This window comes from Leuresthes tenuis, unplaced genomic scaffold, assembly GCF_036924035.1.
Source record: "Leuresthes tenuis unplaced genomic scaffold, fLeuTen1.0.hap1 SCAF_22, whole genome shotgun sequence".
NCBI classification, from domain to species: domain Eukaryota; kingdom Metazoa; phylum Chordata; class Actinopteri; order Atheriniformes; family Atherinopsidae; genus Leuresthes; species Leuresthes tenuis.
In genome coordinates this window covers 14,095,742-14,116,298 of record NW_027325376.1, presented here as the reverse complement: position 1 = coordinate 14,116,298, position 20,557 = coordinate 14,095,742, and the positions used below count along the sequence as shown (strand labels likewise).

Sequence of the window (20,557 nt, the reverse complement as noted above, 5' to 3'; positions counted from 1 at the left end):
GGAGATGATGCTTTTAAATGCTTATGACGGATCTTTGGCTTCAGAAGTGATGTCCTCTGATAGGAAACTGCCAGAGATGTTAAGACATAAAACAGTGTTGTGAACTTGTGTTGAGCTTGACTGGAGAAGTCTCATTTCAGTTTGAAGTGTCAATATAATAATAAAAAAAAAAAAGCAGACTAGAAGGTCAAAACTTTTGAGTCTTACCCAAAACAACCCTGTTCCCGAAAAGAAGACGACCCTGAGTCAAATGTAAATCATTTCCTAAAAGCCATCATCTTTGCCAGCATGGTGCGGGTAACCTCTACGAAGGCATTGTTATTATTAAACAATGTTATGCAGGTTTCTAAGCAACAAATGCTGCCATCTTGTTCAATTTCTTTTAACTGTTGAGCAGCTTTGAAAAGGTGAGGTGAAGTAGTCCTAGTATTGATGCTCTCAATACAAGAACCGCGACGGTTACAAATGACGTCTTATCAAACTAATTCAAAGCTTAGTGAAAGAGCTTTTCCTTCCTGATAATGTCGGGTAAAGACGAGTTCTAAAAAATGTTTCATGCTTAATTACATGTAACAATAGTATTATGTAGACTGGAATATTTTTAATTTGGTGTGTACAAAGTGTTATTTCTGATGGATGGCGTGTTTCTGAGAGTGGAGTTTTGTCCTTGTATTTTTATCCTTTTTCTGTATTAAAGTGGTGTTTTTATGTTGGACTCTTAAAAGAATAGCAGAGTTGACACAGATCCAAATGATAAAAAAAAAAAGTCCAATCAAATCCACCATCTTCTATCCCTCTTTTCCCTCGTGTTGCATCTTATTTCATACATTTCTCCCACCTTTGCCCTCTTTTCCTCCCCTTCTTCTTCACGCACCGACAACACAACTCCAAATCTCTTTTGTCTCGTTTTGTTTTTTAACCCCAAACCCCCTAAAAGCGTAACCCCTGACCTCTGTGCCCTCGTCACCCTAAAACAGCCCCTATTTTCAGAGATGAGCTCCCACTGGATGGGACACAATAGGGGGGGGGAGACGCCTGAGCTGTCAGCCACACACACACACACACACACAGAGCTGCTTTCATTCCAATGAAACAATAACACTGATTGCTGTTGTCGTGACGACTGAAGTGATAGAATAATCAATGTGAGTGTTTGACGCTTCCTGCTGCCCAGTGTTGGTGTGCAAATACATTACTTCTGCAGTAAGAAAAAGAGCGAGTATCTGTTTGTTTGTGTGTCCATATGTGTGCGGCTGTGTGTGCGGTGTTGATGAATTGAGTCATTTAGTAGAGTGTGTGCTGATTAATCCAGGCAGAGTGTTAATACAGGAGATGGGAACAGATTAAATGGCGTACATTAACAAATATTGCCATCCTTTAAACACACAGCATGAAGGTGTGTTTGCGTGTGAGTGTGTGTGTGTGTGTATCCTTCCTTTTTTCTATGAAGACTGCCTAAGTGTGTCATCTGTTTGGATTTAGATATCTGTCTATGACCGTGTGCTCTCACTGTTAGCCAGTAGCTGCTGCTGCTGGAGTTGTTGTTGATTGACAGCTCCTAAGGTGGCCCCCCTCCCAGGACCTCCAGCTGCACCACCTCCTCCTCCTCCAGCTCCTCCTCCCACTGCCGGTGCTCCTCCACCTCCTCCTGGTCCTCCACTGTGGGCTCCGGCAGGGGGGCTGGTCAGACGCTCTTTATCCCAGGAACACTCACTCCCTCCTGGGTAGAGATGCAGACATTTAAATAATCCATCAGTGATGAACCCCGAAAACTGTGACTTTTTGATGTCTGTCGAACCATTTTTAGCGCAGCACACTTGAAAATTCAGCAGCCTTTGATTGTTGGACAACCCGTTGAACCACAACTGCTTCTGAACTTATCTTTCGTGTTTCCACAAAAGAGCTCGATCCTCTACTTAAACTTTTGATGTGATTTTAGGTTTGAAATACCAAAAAGTCCAAAGCCATATTCTTCAAAACTCCCTTAAAGCAGAGTGAGTATGAATCAATTGCATGACACACCTGTTTAGGCAGTCTGTGGTTTCTGAAAAAAGAACAGTTTGAAAGTGGCATCATTACTTGCCATGTAAACAAAAATAAAACCCATCCAACACCGTAACATCAAACATATAGAAATCATTGGGAGTAAGTAAGAAGGAAGGAACGTGATTCCCTGGAATTTTAACCAAATCTGTTTGAATATCACTAACCAATACCACATTAACAGAAGGGACTCGTCTTCATTTACAATCGAAAGGGATGCTAACGACTGTAGCAGACTGCATCTAATCAAAACTGTGTCATCCCCCATGTATCTAGATACAGATTAGTTTGTCTAAGAGAGATTACACTGTGAATTAAACGGTATGCTTAAAAATATTGAAGTTCCAGTTTGTAACATTTAGGCTGATCTTACAACAAAATATTTAGAATTAAGTTTGCGTCATAGAATTTTGCTCATACAAGCTGCCCTTTTGCCATATTTCAACAGCATTTCTACAGTATCCCAGAAGGGACAAACCAAACACCAGCATAGTTAGGAGGGAGGTGTCAGGTATTCAGTTGTTTGCAATTTGCAGTCCGAGTCACTAGATGTCACTACACTCGACACATTGGGTTCTTAAAAATCTCCCTCCATCCATCCATTTTTGATAGCTAATCCAACTCAGGATGCATGGGGGGGGGGCTATCCCAGCTGTCTTTGAGCGAGAGGCAAGGGTACACACTCTGGACGGGTCGCCAGTCCATCACAGGGCCACACCACCGTGCTGGCGTTTTAAAAAAATAGAAAACTTCAGCTGGAAAAAGGCATTTCTTATCTTTTATGGATTGTTTGTTTATGAAAGAAACTTTGTGAAGAATTCTAGAAGCTTTACATTGTCAGAATGTGCCAAGAAAAAAATTTACTCTGTAAACGAATCAGAAAATAATTAAGGAAACATGGACAAAATGTGAAAATATTAAATGACGTATTAAAAAGCGTTGTAAATATGCTATTATTGTATGCACATATGAAGAAACGCATTATTTATAAATTGATTAGCACGTCATTGAGTGAAATAAGTATTTGCTCCCCGACAACCTGGCCATTCTGGCTCCCACAGATTGGCTGTATGCCCGTGTGGCACACAGATTACAGTTAATCAATCAATTCCAGATACTCCCAACCTCAGCTCGTTATGTGTTTAAAGCACACCTGCCTGCAGAATAAATTTCTTCCATTCCAACCTCTCCACCACTAATGGGCAAGGATGTCAGGGACAAGATTGTACACCTGCACAAGGCTGGAACGGACTACAAGACTGTCTGCATTACTGTTGGTGCGATTATGGTGAAGTGGGAGAAAAAAATAAAATGACCATCAATTGCCTTCCGTCTGGAGCTCGATGCAAGATCTTTACCCCATGGGGTGAGAGATCAGGGCCAAAACTACACGGAAGGAGCTTGTTAATGATCTGAAAGCAGTTGGGACCACAGTCACCAACAAGTCTTAAATGCGTCAGTGAACATCTAAATGGTTCAGGGAAGGGAAGTGGAAACGTTATGCTCTCTAGCTGGTTTTCTACTAAGGGTACAGGACGACTTTACAGCATTGACGGGGCAATGGATGGGGCCATGTACCGTTTGAAGGATGAGAACCTCCTTCCCTGAGCAAGAACACTGAAGATGGGTAATGGACGGGTCTTCCAGTATGACAATGACCCAAAACATACCGCCAAGGCAAGAAAAGGATGGCTGAGGATGAAGCACATTAAGGTGATGTTGTGGCCGAGCCAGTATCCAGAACTCAAGCCTGTAGAAAATCTGTGGAGGGCACATATTCATTTTTTTTCTTTTCTTTTTACATTCTTTATCCATCCATCCATTGTCTATAGCCACTTAATCTGTGGGTCGGGTCGCGGGGGGGGGCTGGAGCCTATCCCATCAGGCGAGAGGCGGGGTACATCCTGGACATCACAGGGCCATACAGAGACAAACAACCACACACGGCCTAACATTCTTTATAGTTCCTCATTTATTTTCTTGTTCTTTCACACATTTATTGGTTTTTGTGACACTCCTGTTACTGCACACAAACCAACCTGATTGTGATGGCACTTCTAAAACATTTCTGTTGTTTGTAAAATGTATTTAATGGCTTTCTCTATGTCGCACCTTCCCTCCTGCCTCTCTCTGCTCCCCTGTTCCCTTCTCATCCATCTTCATCTCCCTCCATTAGTTTGAATTAGCAACCGTCTCTCTCTATTATTGCCTACTGAATTCCCTGTGCTCAGTGTGTGTCTGTGTGTGTGCGTGGATGACAGCTGGGCCTCATCCCTTCTGCCATTTACACCGGGGAAGAAAAGAAGAATAAACAGATGGGCAGATGTTCTCTCTCTTTCTCCGGCTCGCCCCTCATTTTTTCCTTGGCCTTGTCCTCCTCCTTTCTCCTCTCTCCTCTGTCAATCTTTTAGCTTTTTCCCATTTACTTCCAGGTCTTTTTGCCTTTCAGATATTCTCCCAAACTCGGTACACCTGAATCTAGTTCAAGTTAAGTTGCTGAAAATCTTGGCTCTTTTGTATTTATACAGTGGACTTTAATTTCGTCATAAATCTACAGCCAGGTGTGAACAACTGCTGGAGTCATTCATCTTGTTCACACAGCTTGGGTATTAAGAAATCCCCTTTAAACATGATTTTGGTCTAATTTACCAAAGTACCAGGCTTGCACAAACTGGTTTCGGTACCACATCAGAGCATTTAGACTGAATTAAATTAACAGAAAAGCCTGTTTAATGTTATAAAGCTGCACCTCACTATTGTCAAACTAAATGTTTTGGTCACTCTGATCTCTCCACCTTCTAGCCTCTTAAAACAAACATCTGTCTTTGGTTATATGTCACTGAACACAACCTCAGTTTAAGTCGGGGCAACACCGCCACAGACTCTTAAAAAAAAAATCCTTCCCTCTGCAAGATTTAAGACAAGAGAAAGTTTAGATGCTTTTTCTGTATCAATTTTATCTTCTTAAGATTTATGGGGTAAATCTTTTGGAAAATAATTGCATTATTGATGTTCTGCCTTTTAAAATATATATTTTTGTCCAATAAGGTTTCAAATTTCACTCTCTAGCTCCACCCCCACCCCCCCTGTCCAAATATGGCTGCGTTTGGCTTCAAATTGGGCGCTAGCTACTTTCAGTTAAAAAAGCAACGGGCTCTGTTACAGTCGCTACATCTGTTTCTGATATATTGATCTTTAGGTTTAAGACAAATTTCCCTTCTTTTACTTTAAAGTCTGTGTGGACAGGTCACCATCACAGGGTAAATAAAGTGTCATACAAGGAGGAACACTCACTCCTACAGTTGGACTCGGACAAATGGCCAGTCCGAGAGTCTGGCCCACACTGTAGGCCACCAAAACTGTTGGGAAAGTTAAGGGAAAAATGTTTGACCAAGGGTTTCTGTGTGACTTGATGTTGGAACAAATCACTTGATTTAGGGGGGGTTCTGTTGCCCAATATAGGGCACTTTTATTCTGTATGGTAGGAGCAGGATTTACCACTGTTACCTCTCCAACCCTTTAAGTAGATCTGTCCATGATAATGTGAGAGATCAGCAGAAAATGATCAAATCTGTGGGTTTTCGACCTCAAATGGATGAAAATACCATAAAAAAAACAATCTAACCATAAGCTTCCTTTAGCTGCAGCGATAAGCTACTGGTGCAAAATGAATGGGTGGAGGAGAGAGTCTGGATGGAGGCTGATTGTAGTGGAGAGCAGAGGCTGGGCATCATGATTACCTCTTTGAATACATGTAGTTGCTCCTCTGCTGTCCATCTACTACACTTTGGTAAATATAGAACTTTATTCTATATTTACAAAGTGTTCATGCACTAAATATAGAACTTTGTTCTTTATTTATAGAACAGTGACCCCCACACACCACTTATACAGCCGAAGAGTTCAAAATGGAGAGCTATTAGAAGTTTGTAAAGATACAAAGTGAAATTGAAAATCAACTTCAAACTCAACAGATCAGAATTAAAAGCCGTTTGTGATAAATAGAGAGCTGTGACATTCAGTTTAACGCGACATAAACATACCTGGAAGCAAGTCCAGACTCACAGACCTCTAACTGATTTGATTTGGCACTCGACCTCCACTAAGGGAGTTGTGTTATTGGTTTGTTTTGTTTCGTCTGTCTGTGCGCGAGATCACTCGGAGCAAATGGAAGTATTAGCATAAAAATTTTACCAGACGTGTGGCGCATTCCAGCTTAGAAGTGTTTAACTTTTGATGTCGATCTGGATCTGGAGCCAGGATTATTTATTCATCCTTGGTGGCGGTATGCGGTCTCAGACTGCTCCGGTTTTGGCATACTTTGGCCCGGCACTTCACCAGCTGCAGTTCAGTAGTTAGCATTATCTCACTCCAACTCCTGCCAGAGAGTCTTTTATGTAGGCCACCGTGCAGGAGAACATCGTGCGCTGCAGCGCTCAGTGTAACATCGCTTTCTGCACACTAACCAATTAAAGTCACGGAGCACATCCGGGTAGACCGGCTGCCAGAAACTCCCCCTGTCCATATTATTCAGAGTTTTGTGTTGTAGTCACAAAAGGTTAAAATCACAGTTTCTCGCCTCTCTCTTTCTCTCTGGCCTCCACCTTTTTATATTTCCTTAACAGAATGAGTGTAAGAAAAGTGCACATATGCATACCAACAACAGACACTCAACAGGCAGCCTGCATCTTTATGATCTTTTAACAAAAATCTCTCCGTTTTCATGTATCTGCGCCTCTCTTCTTTTATTAAGCTTTCTTTCCTCAACCACTCGTGTAGCTCTGATGAGTGTTTTTTTTTTTTTTTTACGTGCTCTGAGTTAAGTTTCACAGACAAACAGCTGCGGGGGCCGTGCCTCCATATGGCAGAAACGAATGAACGAGAGTTCGATCAGAAGATTCCAACGAACGACACTTTTGCCCTCCTCTTCTTGTTTTCTCTTCGCCTCCTTTCAGTCACGACTCTCTCTTTCCACTTAACTCCTTTTCCTTTCATCTAACCTTTCTCATCACTCTCTCTTCCTTTACTTTTAAACTTCCCCTCCTTTTTCCCCTCTCACTGACGAAGCAAAGACACGGTTTCCACTGACACATAAATTTGTCCTTCTTTTTTTTTCTTCCACCGCTTCTCTCAGACACCCATCCCTCCAATCTGTGTTTTTCTCATTCCTATCAAGGAAAAAAAAAAAAAAAAAAAAGCATGCGACTGTCACCGTGAGCAGAACAGGCCCGAGCGATCGACTTTCACCCATCAAACACCAGAGCATCTTTTTTTTCTTCCCTCTTTTCCTCTCGCCCTAAATATCCCATTCTCATATTTTCCCCCTCTGTCCACCCTCGCTTTATTTTCTTTTTTCGTTTCATACACTCTGCTCTATTGTCCGCCGCAGTTTCCCAGGCCGGTGTGAGTGTCCCTCACAAAGAAAACAAGGTCGGACGCTGAAAAGAAGGTTCTCTGCAAACGCACAAAACAAGGGAGGGGGGGGGGGGGGGGGGGGGATCACTCTAAACGAAATAAAAGAAGGCAGAAGAACGGAGAAGATGAGGAATAACAGTAGGAGGGAATAAATAAAAAACGACTTGGCGTAAAGAATAAAACAGAGGAAGAGTAACTCTATCAGCCCATTTGCCAGGTCAGCTGAAGAAGAGGGGGAGACTGATGAAGAGAAAAAAACAAAACAGAGGAGAATCGGAGTGGAAACAGAGGGAAAGATTGCTTCCCCCATTCTTTTCACTATGCTTTTTGTTTTCTGTCTTTTTAATAATTCAGAGAAGCAAACACAGCAGAGATGGAGTGGACCATAAAGTGTGTGTATGTGTGTGTGTGTTACATAGGTGGCATGTGAAAAACAACGTTCAGACTGGACAAACCGTTTTGATGAGTGGTTTTTTTTCTTGCTCCACAGGTTTTGACTGGGCTAACAGTTGTTGGCTCCTCAAAAAGGACAAAAGATTCGAGGAGTGAAGAGTTCGGTATGATCGGTCTTGTTCAAGTCACCTTCACACCAGCGTCCGACAACAATGCTGAAAAATGTGTTTTTGGCAGTATTCCTAATGGTCTTTTAAAAGTTTAGCATTTCCTGGAAGAAAAATAAAAATGTTTATGACTCTCCTGAACCCCGGGGCCACATTCAAATTTTTGTCCAATAAAAGAAAAAAGAAAAGGAATTTCTGTAGAACTGATGCAGAATGGTGCAGGTTCCTACTCAGGCCTGTGGAGCCAACCAATTAGTGCAAACTGGGTTCTTTTTTTTTGGGGGGGGGGCTTCCTGACTCATGTTATTACGGGAATTGTGTAAATAAGCAGAAGCATACAGCACCTTCACTCCTCCCGCATTATCTAGCTAAATAAATATAATAAAAACTACATTATTTCCAAATCTTATAAACCAAAATTCACAGACTTTTAAAGTAAAGTTGGGACAGGGAGAGTAAATGCTGGAAAAGAAACGGCTGGAGGAAGCAGGTCAGTGACATGATTTGGTGTTTTTTTTTTTTTAAAAAGCACCTTAAAGAGGTAGAGTCTCAAAAGTAAAAGTAGGCAGAGATTCAGCAGTCTGCAATAACTGTGTCTACAAACTATTTCAGAACAATGTTCCTCAACATAAAATTGTATACTTTGAATACTCCCAAATCTACAGTCGCGATCAAAGGATTGTGAGACTCGTTTGTGCCGAAGGGATACAGCAGAAAAACCAGTAGACCTGACTCTGTCATGGAAATCCCTCCGTGGGCTCAGAAACACTTCCCGAAATCACTGCCTTTGAACTCAGTTCACTTAAGCCATATGAGCACGATCCAGAAAAGACGCCGCCGTCACTGGGCCGAAGCTGATTTAAAATGCTAATGCTAAGTGGGGAAATCCAAATGATCTGTGGTCGGATAAATTAGAAAAATTCAATTCTACTTGGAAATCTACTACACTTCCGTTTCACTTTTGTAAAATGGGCTCACCGTCCATGACCTTTGGCTCCGATGCGACACCACAGTGATCGTTCTTTCACACATTTTCTGTCTATGTGAATCGGGCATCTTTATGCAGCCGTGTCATTACACACATGGGCCTGAATAAGAACTACCCGACATTGACGTGAGCTCTGCCGGTGTTTTCGTTTGAATTTGTAGTCGCGATAGGATGTGAAACCGTTTAATTCCCCCAAAAGCTGGATGAGTCGCCAACCTTTTTTCTTTTTGACAGAAACTCAAGGATAGCACTGAAAAAAAAAAAAAAAATCAGACCGACACGAGCCTATATGAGACATGGAGGCTCAAATGCTAACTTAGATTTAATGGGGCCTTTAAAAGTGTAACAGTGCCCTCTACTCTTCTCATGTTCACAAAGAATGCAGAAATGTTGAAGCAGCCTTGTGTCTCAGGGTTTTTTTGAGTTTTAAGCTAATGCTTCCTTTTATCACACCTGTTCTTCATTTAATGTTGTCATAATTTAGATACTTGGCTGTGCACATCAGCTTTTTCGTCTTCTGTTGCCCTTTTTTGGGTCTGCTTTTTTTAATTTTTAATTTTATTTGCAGTCCCTATTTGCAGCTTCCTCATAAACGTGTGCGTCCAACTACCAGAGGTATATTCCGAGAAGAAGAAAACCGAGAAAACCTGATGATTCTCGCAAGTTTTGTGGCTATAAGGGCCTTTTTTTTCTTCTTTTTTCCCCCCCTATCATTTCTTAATTTTCTGAAGTTGCTGATGGTGTTAGTTTTGTTCATTTTTGCTGATGTCCACATAACCTCAAAGTCCAAAGGCCTGATTGCAGCTGAGGTGGGTGTACAGTTCATTACACTACACAGAGACAACAAACGGGCTTGAAATGTTCTACTTGTCTCCAGGGTTTCTGTTGATTATTGCTAATATCCACACTAAACTTCCAGAAACTGTCAAAAGTTCACATTTGACATGTAATGAGTAACTTTGTTCATCATTAACTCGGGTGTGCGCAGGTGTGTTTTTGCGTGTCTGCTGCACCTGTATTGGAGTGTAAGTCGTCGTTGTCGGACTCGTTGCCGTTCTGGAGACTCATCATCATCTTCATCTTCTGCAGCTTTTGGAGCTCGGCCATGGCTGCCGCCGTCAGGCCTGACACACACACACACACACACACACACACACAACTGTTAGGATCGTCATCATCATGGCAAACGTCTTCGGCAGCACGCTGTCAAAAGCCTGTAGAGCACATGTTATCACAGCTAACCAATCACAGCCCCCGTTTGCCCCGCATCAGACCTCACAGGTGCTGCCTACCCATGATGCTTTGCAGCGAGCCGCAATGCACATCCCGACCGTGCGGCCCGGCTGTCGATGTCAAACTTTCTTTTCAGCGTGAGTGTTTGACTGAAATGTTTCAGGGTGTGAGTGCAGATTCAGTCGCCTCTGGCCTGATGTCTACTCACTAATACACACACAGAAGAACAAAATATACCCAGAAAGAACATGGCCTCATGCTACACACACACATATATACACACACTCTCTCTTTTGTATGGACCAAGATCCCTGGCTCTGTGCACTGACCTGGAACTGACTTCTATACACAACAACCAGCAGAGTGAGAGAGATGACCCTCTGTGTGTGTGTGTGTGTGTGTCTCATTGTGCAAATCCACCCTTATGTGTGTAAGTGTGCGTGTTAGCTTTTGCATTGTGCTGAGTGTGTCTGTACAGTTTGCTTTCATGTATAAATGCATGTGTGCGTGGGTATGCATGCATGCTTATCTGTGCATACTTTCCTCTGTGTGTGTGTGTGCGTGTGTGTGTGTGTGTGTGTGTAGGTCAGTTGGTTTTGCCCCGGTCACGCTTGATGGCCTCGGAGGAATGTCCATTACACACTGTACAGTTGTCTGTAAGCTATAAAGAAAACAAGATAGAGAGACAGGGGAAGAGGGAGGGCAGGGGGAGGAGCCGTTTTGAGATTTAATTTAAAGTTGGATGGATGGATGGAGGAGGGAGGAGAGGGAGGGAGGTGTGGAGGACACAAAGATTACACTAACTCGGAGAAAGTAGTTAATTCATACCTGTACTTGTACTCTGTTACATTTTGAATACAATTTTAAGTATCCTCGCACATTTACATTCAAATTTAAAATTTTTACAGTAAGTCACGCTTAGCACCCATAGCCACTGTATGATCCAGGAACTATAACGAATATGAATTTGAAATTCTGCTCATCTTTCTTTTTCCTGATGCCTTCAGTGCAGGTTGGAAAGCGGGACTTTTGGAGAGGCAAAAAGGAAACGCAAACATGTGGCTCTTACAGTGTTTTTACACTGTGGCATTTTGCCGTTTACATGACGGCTGCAACAACTCATTGAAAGTTTCACCTGTAATTACTGAGGCCAAACCTTCTCTGGTTCAAGCTTTTTTTAATCCTAGATTCATGTTACCTATGAACCAAATATCTTTTAGGGCAGGGATGTCAAACTCTGGTCCTGGAGGGCCGCTGTCCTGCAGGTTTTAACAATCTTTCAAAGAGCTCCATTTAATCTGAATCAGGTGTGTTGAAGTTGGGAAGCATCTAAAACCTGCAGGACAGTGGCCCTCGAGGACTGGAGTTTGACATCCCTGTTTTAGGGGGTTCTTTTTTCCACTTTTAGATTGAAAGAAGAAGAAAAAACACAACCAAACCCAAAAATTTGACCACCTCTCCTAATCATTTCACTGATTAAGAAATGAGTCAGAATAATTGATAATTAATCGAATGTTGTCACTCACGGTTTGGACTGTTGATGATTTTATTTTGATGACTTTAGTAGCTTTCCAAAGAAAAAAGCCATGAAATCAGTTCCATCCTGCATCCTCACCTCTCTATACAAGACGAGTTCCTGCAGCTGTTTCAGCACCTCTCTCTCAAGCATACACAGAGATTTCTGATTGACATTCACTTAAGGGGGGGCATTGTTGGGGCCTGGGCCACCAGAGCGACCGCCTCCTAGCATGACGGCCATGTTTTGGTTTCCTCTCAGTTTCATACTAACTGTTTGCTTCCAACTACCCGGCACACAGGTGTTCTGCACACACCATGACGGAGACTTGGAGCCTGACAGGCTGGTCACTGTTTGCTTGGAGGGTTACCATGGTTGAGCTGTGGATACAAAGGCCTCGAGGTGCAGGTGAGGCTAGATGAGGTGAAAGACGGGTTGTCTCCTGTTTCTGTGGCAGCAGATAAAAATTCTCCTTCCCTGCGGAGCAGCTGCTTCCTGACCGAGGCTGTTGTCGCTAAATAACTCTATTTCAGAGCAATTTTACACGCAACTTAAATGATTTATCGACAGAGTTCTGCTGTCAGGAGAACTTGAAAATCAGGAGGACTGATTGGGAACCCTAAATCACTTTTAAAAAGGGCCAAATGAACTTTGTTAAATTGTGAATAAAATATCTTATTTTAGGCCCTGGCTACATTTCCTTTCAGACACAGAATCATACAGATGACGGATAAGTTTCCCAAATGATGTTAATACTTCTTATCAGAGAGGCCCTGCAAATAGAGCCTAAACAGCAAATCTATTAACAATTCATTTCAGTTGTACCAAATATTCCAACCATTACAAAGACGTTTTTTTTTTGTTATTTTACTTTTCACATATCGGTGTAAATCGAACATTTCCATACATCAAATTATCAACTGACAAATAACCTTTAGTAGCAGCTTACTAATAGTTGTACAGATGCTTTAGCCCAGATTTAGCTGAGCGACAGTGCAGGTTGGACAAAAAGCAAAAGCAATGGTTGAAATTGCTCCTCTACTATTTCACATCTTTAATCCTGCTCTTGCAAAAGTTGAGTGGGGATGTTCGCAGAAGCCTTTCGAGCTTAAGAATGAACATTTAGGAACAGAGAAAATAGAGAAGGGGGGTTAAATGGAAAATGGAGTTTCTCTGTGGGGTCAGAACGGGGGCCATACATTGATTGCTCTACTGAAGAACACCTTGACACACACTAACGCACAAAGTTGCATGTAGAGATACAGGAAATACACATAGGTGGACACACGCGTATGCTCGATTGTGTACACACACAGACACACACACACACACACGTTTGGACAGAGTCAGAATGCCCGCTTCGCCTCAGTGCAACCAGAAGTCGATCAATAGTGAGGACAGAGCCACAATACTGTTCTCCATCATGACTACCAAGCGCGCACACACACACACACTGCTCTGCCCCTCTTTCCTTCTCGGATCAATGACTGTCCGCTGTGTCCACGGTTACCGAGCATCGACCCCCGTCGCTAATGGCGACCACGGAACCTTGGGAATTAGTGTGTGATTGATTGACAGACTGCTTCAAAGACACATGCACCATATAGAGCTCGCGTACGTTTGCGTGCGTGCGTGCGTGCGCTCACGTTGCAGAATATACATTTTATCCGTGTGCCTGTGAGTGTGTGAGGCTCAGCGTTCCCATGTGGGTCGTCTGCACCTCATTTACCCATCTCGTTTTCCCTTCCCGTGCATCATAATGCTTTCTGAAGGACGGACAGAGGAAAGGAAAAGAGAGGGGAGGGGGGGGTAAACAGAAAAACAGTGAATCTTCAGTGTCACATGATCATCTGAACTAAGAAACCAGGAGGTTATTATCAATGATGAGGTGATGAGGGTAAACTTGTTAAGCCCGACTGAAAATACTTTTGTTTTGACGTAACACTCCATGATTTGTGACTTTTCATGCAAGCAGTAAAGACACATTCTACGAGTTTCACTGCCTGGCCAAAACAAGAACCTTCTTCTTCTCCCGTCTCAGTAAAACCAACCACCACATGGTAGGCAAGATCAGATGGTGCTCTCCTTGTGTGCCTCGGTTCCGAATGGACTCAAAAAAAAAAAAAAAGCTTTGAGTTTGTTGTAGGAGGCCTTTGGGTGATTTTCAAGAACCCCCCCCCCCGAGCTCGCGTGAAAACCCACCCCATTTGGCTGCGGTGGTAAATATTTAATTGCACCTACATCTCTGAAGGAGTGCTCTGAACGCGCTCTCAGCGATGGAGTGACACTTTGAATAAAACAAACAGGGAAACGGAGAAATTGCTCTTTGTGTTCTGAATTTAGAAACACACTGTTTACGGCTTCTTTTTTTGTTGTTGTTGTTTTGCTTTCTTTTCTTCCTGCGAGCACTCCGGAGTGCCGACTTACAAATGCAGTCGATTGCTGTTGTGCTGAGTCAAACGGATTTCAGCTCAGTGCTCAGGCACTTAAGTCGCCCATCTTTAGCTCGCACCGACGGTCCAAGACGGCCATTTGCAGCCATTTTGAGATGGCCATTTGGTGCTATTCCTCCTGCTATTTTGTGCTGTCCTTGACTTTAAGATGTTTCTGAATGCGTAAACAGCTCAGCTAGAAGTCTCGAGGTATTCCATCAGGTCATCAGAATCCATATAAACTTTTCCATCTGCTTAGGAATAAAGTCAAAGTGACAAATATCCCTATGGTATCAGATTTCCTGTTGATGACTCACAAATTAACTAAGAGGTAGTTACTGACTGTGTCCAATTAAAGGCTTTTCTTATTTCCAATTGAAACTTTCAGGAGGGCTAATGCCTAACGGTGGCTGACTCATCACAGGGCCAGCCTCCCTCGCTTCTGCTTTAGGGCACTAGGGAGGCTGGGAAAGTAAATACATTGTAAAACTTGACCTGTTTTAAAATTTCAAATGAAGTCTCAGGAAGCTTTGCCCTTGAGTGATCATCCAGTTTAGTCTACTGGTTAAGATGTAAGATGTTTAACATGGCCGTGTTCAGGAGTCTTCTCCCTGTTAAGCGTTGACTGCTCGTGTTTCTCTCAGCGATTTAGGGTTCTGTTGCCTTTTCATTTTGTTCAGTTCAGCTCAATTCAATTAATTTCATGAATCCACAAAGGGAAATCCTATTGCTTCAGTATAAATTATTCTTATGGATGAATAATGAAATAAAACAAAAATAATAATCAGTCCACAGACTTTTGTGAAGTTGAAGTGCAGCAGAAAGAGCTATAAACTCAGAGCCAACAGTTCAACATCTGTGGTGGAGAGACGCTCCCTCAGCAACATTTCCAGGATTACACCATCTGTTGTGAACAAGCTCTGTAATCCTCCTCCTTCACTGTTACCTCTCTGTCTGCAGTCTCTTTCTACCTGTATGGTGACAGTCATTCCTGCAGCCAAATCAAAGTAAAAAAAAAAAAAGAAATACTGCATTCCCAATGTTCTTGCTGCCTTCTTTTCAGGGCTCCAAGCACATCCATTTCATGTGCCAGAAATCTCACATTTTCCATTATAACCAATGGAAGAAATGGTTTGAATTTCTTCCATCACCATCTAAATTTCAGGTCTTTACTTGGGCTTTGATAAGCTCAGCAGCGACTCCCACGTGCAGACAACTTTTCTGCATCATAACAGATGTTAAAAGGTGCTAGAATTACCAGAAGAAACCATTCCAGCGGCATAGTATCCAAAGCAGTTTCGGAATACTCTCGACTTCCGTTTTCACAGAAAAAAAGCCCATTAGAATTATTATTCAAAGATTATATGTACCAACAGTATATGTGATATGTTTGGAGCTGCTGCAGAAGGCTGCCAGTAGGGCAGCTCCAAACATCCACCCATTCATCCAGTTTCTATAACCGCGTAATCCAGTTCAGCGTCGTTCTCACAGCCTGGTAAAGATGGAAGATAGAGGTTTGGTCATAACTCCTCTCTATGAGCTACAATCTTCTCGCAAATATTTGGAAACGATGATGGGATGCATCGTCAGAACGTAACCTGAGTAGTCATCCCTGTATTTTCAAAATAATTTAAGAAACATCTACAGTAAATATTTGTGTTCAGACATCAAAAGTGGTCTGAAAAAGTAGGACGTCTTGAAATAGGAAAGGTGTAAGAACTCTGGGATACGAACCTACAGGGATGATTTTACCACCATATCTTTAAAAGTCAGGAGGAACAAACTTTTAGAGCAATCCGTTTCTTTTTCCTAGGCTATAAAAGCACTCCCTTATGCTGACATATCTCCCCATCTCAGCACAGTCTGTCTTTTAATCTAGCCAGAGGTAGAGAAACTCTCTCCGACAACGGAACAATGTCGTAATTTAATTGATTGGTCAGGAGGTGGCGCTTTTACATGTGCTGAAGTCTTATCTTGACTCAGGTTAGGCATCCCAACGTGATCTGTAATGGTGATACACCCCAGTAAGAAGAAAAGCAGCTGTTGAACCTTCTGTTATCTCGCTAAGCCTGCTACCCAGTGCAGGCCTGTGGTTGAGGTGGATTATTTGGGTGACAAAGGTTGCAGGTTGAGCAATGGAGGAGCAATCCTCTTGGAGGAGACTGAGCAAAAGTATCAAAGTAAATTCTACAAGAATGCCAGGAACCGCGGTTTTCCCCGCAGAAACATGCATTGTATTTAGATGATCAGTATCATCCACCTAAAAGGTTTAATCTTGAAGTGAACGGGTGTTTTTCCCACAGAAAATTTAAAAGGAAATAAAGTAATGTAATGTTTAAAAAATTTTACGTGTTGACAATAGAATATTCCCTTAATAGCAAACCAAACCAGTGGGGGGGTGACGGCAGCTAAATGTTCCCACTTCGGTCTTTGGGTAGAGAAAGCGGAACAACGTGATGCGGGAGGAGGAGAAAGATGAAAAAGACTTAATGCCACTTTGGTCCTCTTCAGCCTTCCTCCCTCCCTCTTCATCTCTGTCTCCGCTCGGTGTCTGCAGGTGCACACGAGGGTCCTCAGATGAGTGTGTTCTCCTCAGGACAAGATTGAAAACACTTCATCTGTAACCCATACAGAGTGCATTTCAAAGTGTGTGTGTGTGTGTGTGTGTGTGCAGGCTCAGGAGCCAGATGTGTTTATGTTTATCACTTCAAAATGTGAGTTTATGTAGCTTCGGTGTGTCTCTGAGGCTGTGTGTGTTTACATGAAGTGTGTGTGTGTGTGTGTGTGTTAGAAGACAAGGCGAACCATTGAGCTGTTTTTGAGGTGAATTAACAAGTCAAATGAGTGCCGCAGCACCCTGCATAGGTTACCACACACACATAAACACGCTCCCACGCTTATCATCACAGCGTCTTTGTGAAGGAGGATGAGGCCAATTAAACTGATATCACTCGCTTGCTGTTGTTTAAGTCTCCTCACCCCCCCCTCTGTCTTTATCCCATTTTTCTTCTTCCATTTTTGCTGTTTTTTCTCCAGCTACTTTCCCTACTTGTTCATCCTTGCATCTTCACTCCATCTTTTCATCTTTGTCTCTCTTTTGCCATCTTTAACTCAACTTTCTCCCACGTATCGTCTCTCCCCTCCTCCGTCCTCCTCATCCTCATCTTCTTTCGTTGTAGTCTCTCTCGTCATCATCTCATGTCCTTTGCCATCTTCTCACAAAAAAAAAATCACTCACTCCGTGTTTTTCTACCAGTGTGATAAATGCCCATCTGTGATTGGCCGATGACCCCCCATCGCTGTGGCGCCCGCAAGGTCGTAAACAACAGCTCGTCTCCCCCGGCAACGTGGCGTCTCCATGGACGCAGGGCCGCTAAGACGACCAACTCTGCGTGTGTGTGACTGAGGCGGATTGCGACATCCGACGACTGCCAAGTGTGTGTAAGCGAGTGTGTGTTATGCATGTTGTGTGTGTGTGTGTGTGTGTGTGTGAGAGAGCTAATGAGCGATCATAAGTGAGCAAATGTTTTCTCTGGGTTCCACTAATGTTCAACAAACACACACACATATCAGGTATGTGTGTGTGTCATTAGTATGCCACAGTGAGCTGTGTCCATATGTCACTAAACACAAGCATGTTTTATTTATCCTGGAGAGGAAGGGAGGGAGAAGGAGGCCAACAGTCACTGTCAAGGGAATGGAAGGAGGGAGGGATGGAGAGGAAAATAAACTGGCAAAATGACTGGAAAAATTATTAGAGAGGTGAGAAGATGGAGGAGAGATGATGAACAGTAAGGTGCTGATACGAATGAGAGAAAGTTTGGAGAGGTTCACAAAAATAAGATAGGAGAGTAGGAAGGACAGAAGGAAGGATGGGCAGCACTGAGAGGGTGAAGAAAGATGAGATCAACCGAGATGGAAAGAGAAGTTGAGACGAAAGTGGGAAAAACAAGGGAGGTGAGAAGGACAGAAGGTGGAGAGAAGGAGACAGTCAAGAAGGCAAGGGGGATGAAAGAGGCAGATGAAGTAGAAGAAGTACGGGGAAAGAGTGGGAATTTGTAGTAAAGAAAAGGGAAAAAAAACAGGTGTGGAAGAAGAGATGAACTGCAAAAAAGGGGGATAGACGGCATGAAAAAAAGGATTAAGACAGGATAGAAGGACTCAGTCAAGGAGGCAAAGAAAATTAAAAAGGGGAGGAGAAGAGAATGTAAGAGGAGATGAAAACGACGTGAGGAAAATTGAGGAAAGCATGGACGAAGGAGTAAAAGTTCAAATGAAGGAGAGGAGCAAGTTAGGAAAGGAGGAAAGGAAACAGGAGTACTTTGGGAAGAAGGGAGTAGTTAGCAAGATGATTTAAAAAAGAAAGTGGGAGGAAAAAAGGATGACAAATGAAGGAAAATGATTAAATGAAGAAGAAAAAGGGGAGGAAGACTGAAAAGGAGATGTTAAAGGAGGATGAAATAATGGACAAAATAAGGTAAAGAAAGAAGGAAGGAAAGGAGGAATGACAAGGTGGGGAGAGGGAAAGAAGATGAGCAGGAGAAGAAATGAGGACAAATGGAGGATAGAAATAATAGAGATGAGCTAAGACACAGAAAGGAAAGAAAAAAGGAACAGGAAGGAAGGAATAATGAAGAGCAGAAAGAAGAGAGGAAGACGAGCTAAGGAGGAATGGAAGAGAGGAGGGACATGAGGAGTGAAGGAGGAGGGATGGACAGATGGAGGAGTGGGACCCCAGAGACGTGTCATTCATCACACCACCGTGCAATCTGCACTCCTTCGCCCTCTTTCTCTCATCTTTGTTTTCTTCCTTTTGCGCCTTTTCCTTCTTCCCTTCATCCACTCCTCCATTTTTCCATTCCTCATCCCCCTGTTGTCGCACTTGTAGTGTCTTGCTTGGTCCATCTCTCCGTTTCACTTTCCCTTCCCTCCCACCGCCGTTGGCTCAGTACTTTGCGGTTGTTTTTAGGTTTCATTATGATCAACTGGCGACTTCCTTCCCTTCGTCGCTCGCTTGTATTTCTTTGGTCCCTCCATTTTCACATTTTGTGGCAACAAGAGAGAAAACAAAAATCTGTTTTCCTTAAAGGAGAAGGATGTGAACAGAGGGATGGACAGAAAGAAGTATAAAGAAAGATGAGACTAGAAAAAAAGAGAGATAAATGGAGTGAATCAGAAGATGGAGAGTGACAGGAAACGGCAGTGAAATAAGAAAGTGAGGGTGACACGAAGCAGACGTGAAGTGATAAAGGGATGAAAGGAGGCAGAAGAAAGGATGGAAGCTTGATGGATGAAACGACGCAGGGTGGGAAGAAGGAATGAGGAAACAGAATATTGGGGGCCGTGGTTTGACACACAAAAAGGAGAAAAGAGGTGGAAAGAGAAGAGGAAATAAAGGGATTAAACTAAAGGGGAAGATACAGAGTTTTTTTCCCCAAACGAGGAGTGATGGCAGCTCTCACTATAAGTTCAGATCGACACAAAAGCTGTTTTATTCGTGGAGTGGAAGAAAAAACCAAAAACCTCCACTTATCAAGCCCAATCTCCCTGTCCGACTGACTTTTGACACCAGTCTGGATCTCACGACTGCGCCGAAGAAACTGAAGCTCGAGAGAGGATTTTTCAAGAAGCTCACTGCTTCAAACTTTTGGCCTAAAGACGGTTTTGCTATCTTTGAATAGTTTGAAATAAAAAGGAACACTTGAAAATGGGACAAAACGTTAAAAGACAGACAAGCACTTCACCAGACCACTCGATACATGCTCAGATATTAATGACTTATATTAGAGGCAGACAGCTTCAAACCAGAATTTGATCAGTATTATTGATCATCTTCATTGGAAAACATGTTTCATCAAAAGCTTTTTGTGTGCTCCTCTAGCAGCTGTTGCTAACTCCCAACTGACAGTCAAATGCAAAGGCAGAAATAAATCCTCATCTAACAGTCATTGGCTGAAGTAGACTAACTTTTAAACCTGGCATTATTAAAAAAAATCTGCAGCTCTGACCCATGAACCCAATACTTATGGAAATGAATAGCGAGGGTCAACCCATCTATCCACCATTACTCCCTTCTATATAGACTTTGCGGCTCTATAACCACGTTTCTACCATTAATCTCCTGCCACTGCATGGTGCTTTACTAAAGAAGTCCGTCAGAGCTGCGTCTAAAAACTAAATCAGGATTTTAAAGAGAGCACCAGTTAAAGCAAAATGAGTGGAGTAAAAATGAGAAGATTGTTGGTGTGTCTCACCGGTGTGGGACAGCAGGTTGGGGGACAGCAGGCCGGGGAGCCCCGGGTGCAGCAGCCTGGGGCTTTCTTGGATCCCGGCACCAGAGCAACGCTTGGGAGGACGGCCCGGACGAGAG

General features: G+C 42.9%; 1 protein-coding gene across 1 annotated transcript in view; it reads right to left on the bottom strand.

Moving 5' to 3' along the window:
* Positions 1-20,557, bottom strand: part of LOC140281591 (dachshund homolog 2-like) — an 89,077-nt gene that overhangs the window by 15,699 nt on the left and 52,821 nt on the right. Inside the window, exons 2-4 of the mRNA XM_072376077.1 lie at positions 20,442-20,557; positions 10,020-10,130; positions 1,511-1,720 (exon numbers count right to left, since the gene is read on the bottom strand). Coding sequence (XP_072232178.1) covers positions 1,511-1,720; positions 10,020-10,130; positions 20,442-20,557 — 437 coding nt within the window. The remainder of the gene's footprint in view (positions 1-1,510; positions 1,721-10,019; positions 10,131-20,441) is intronic.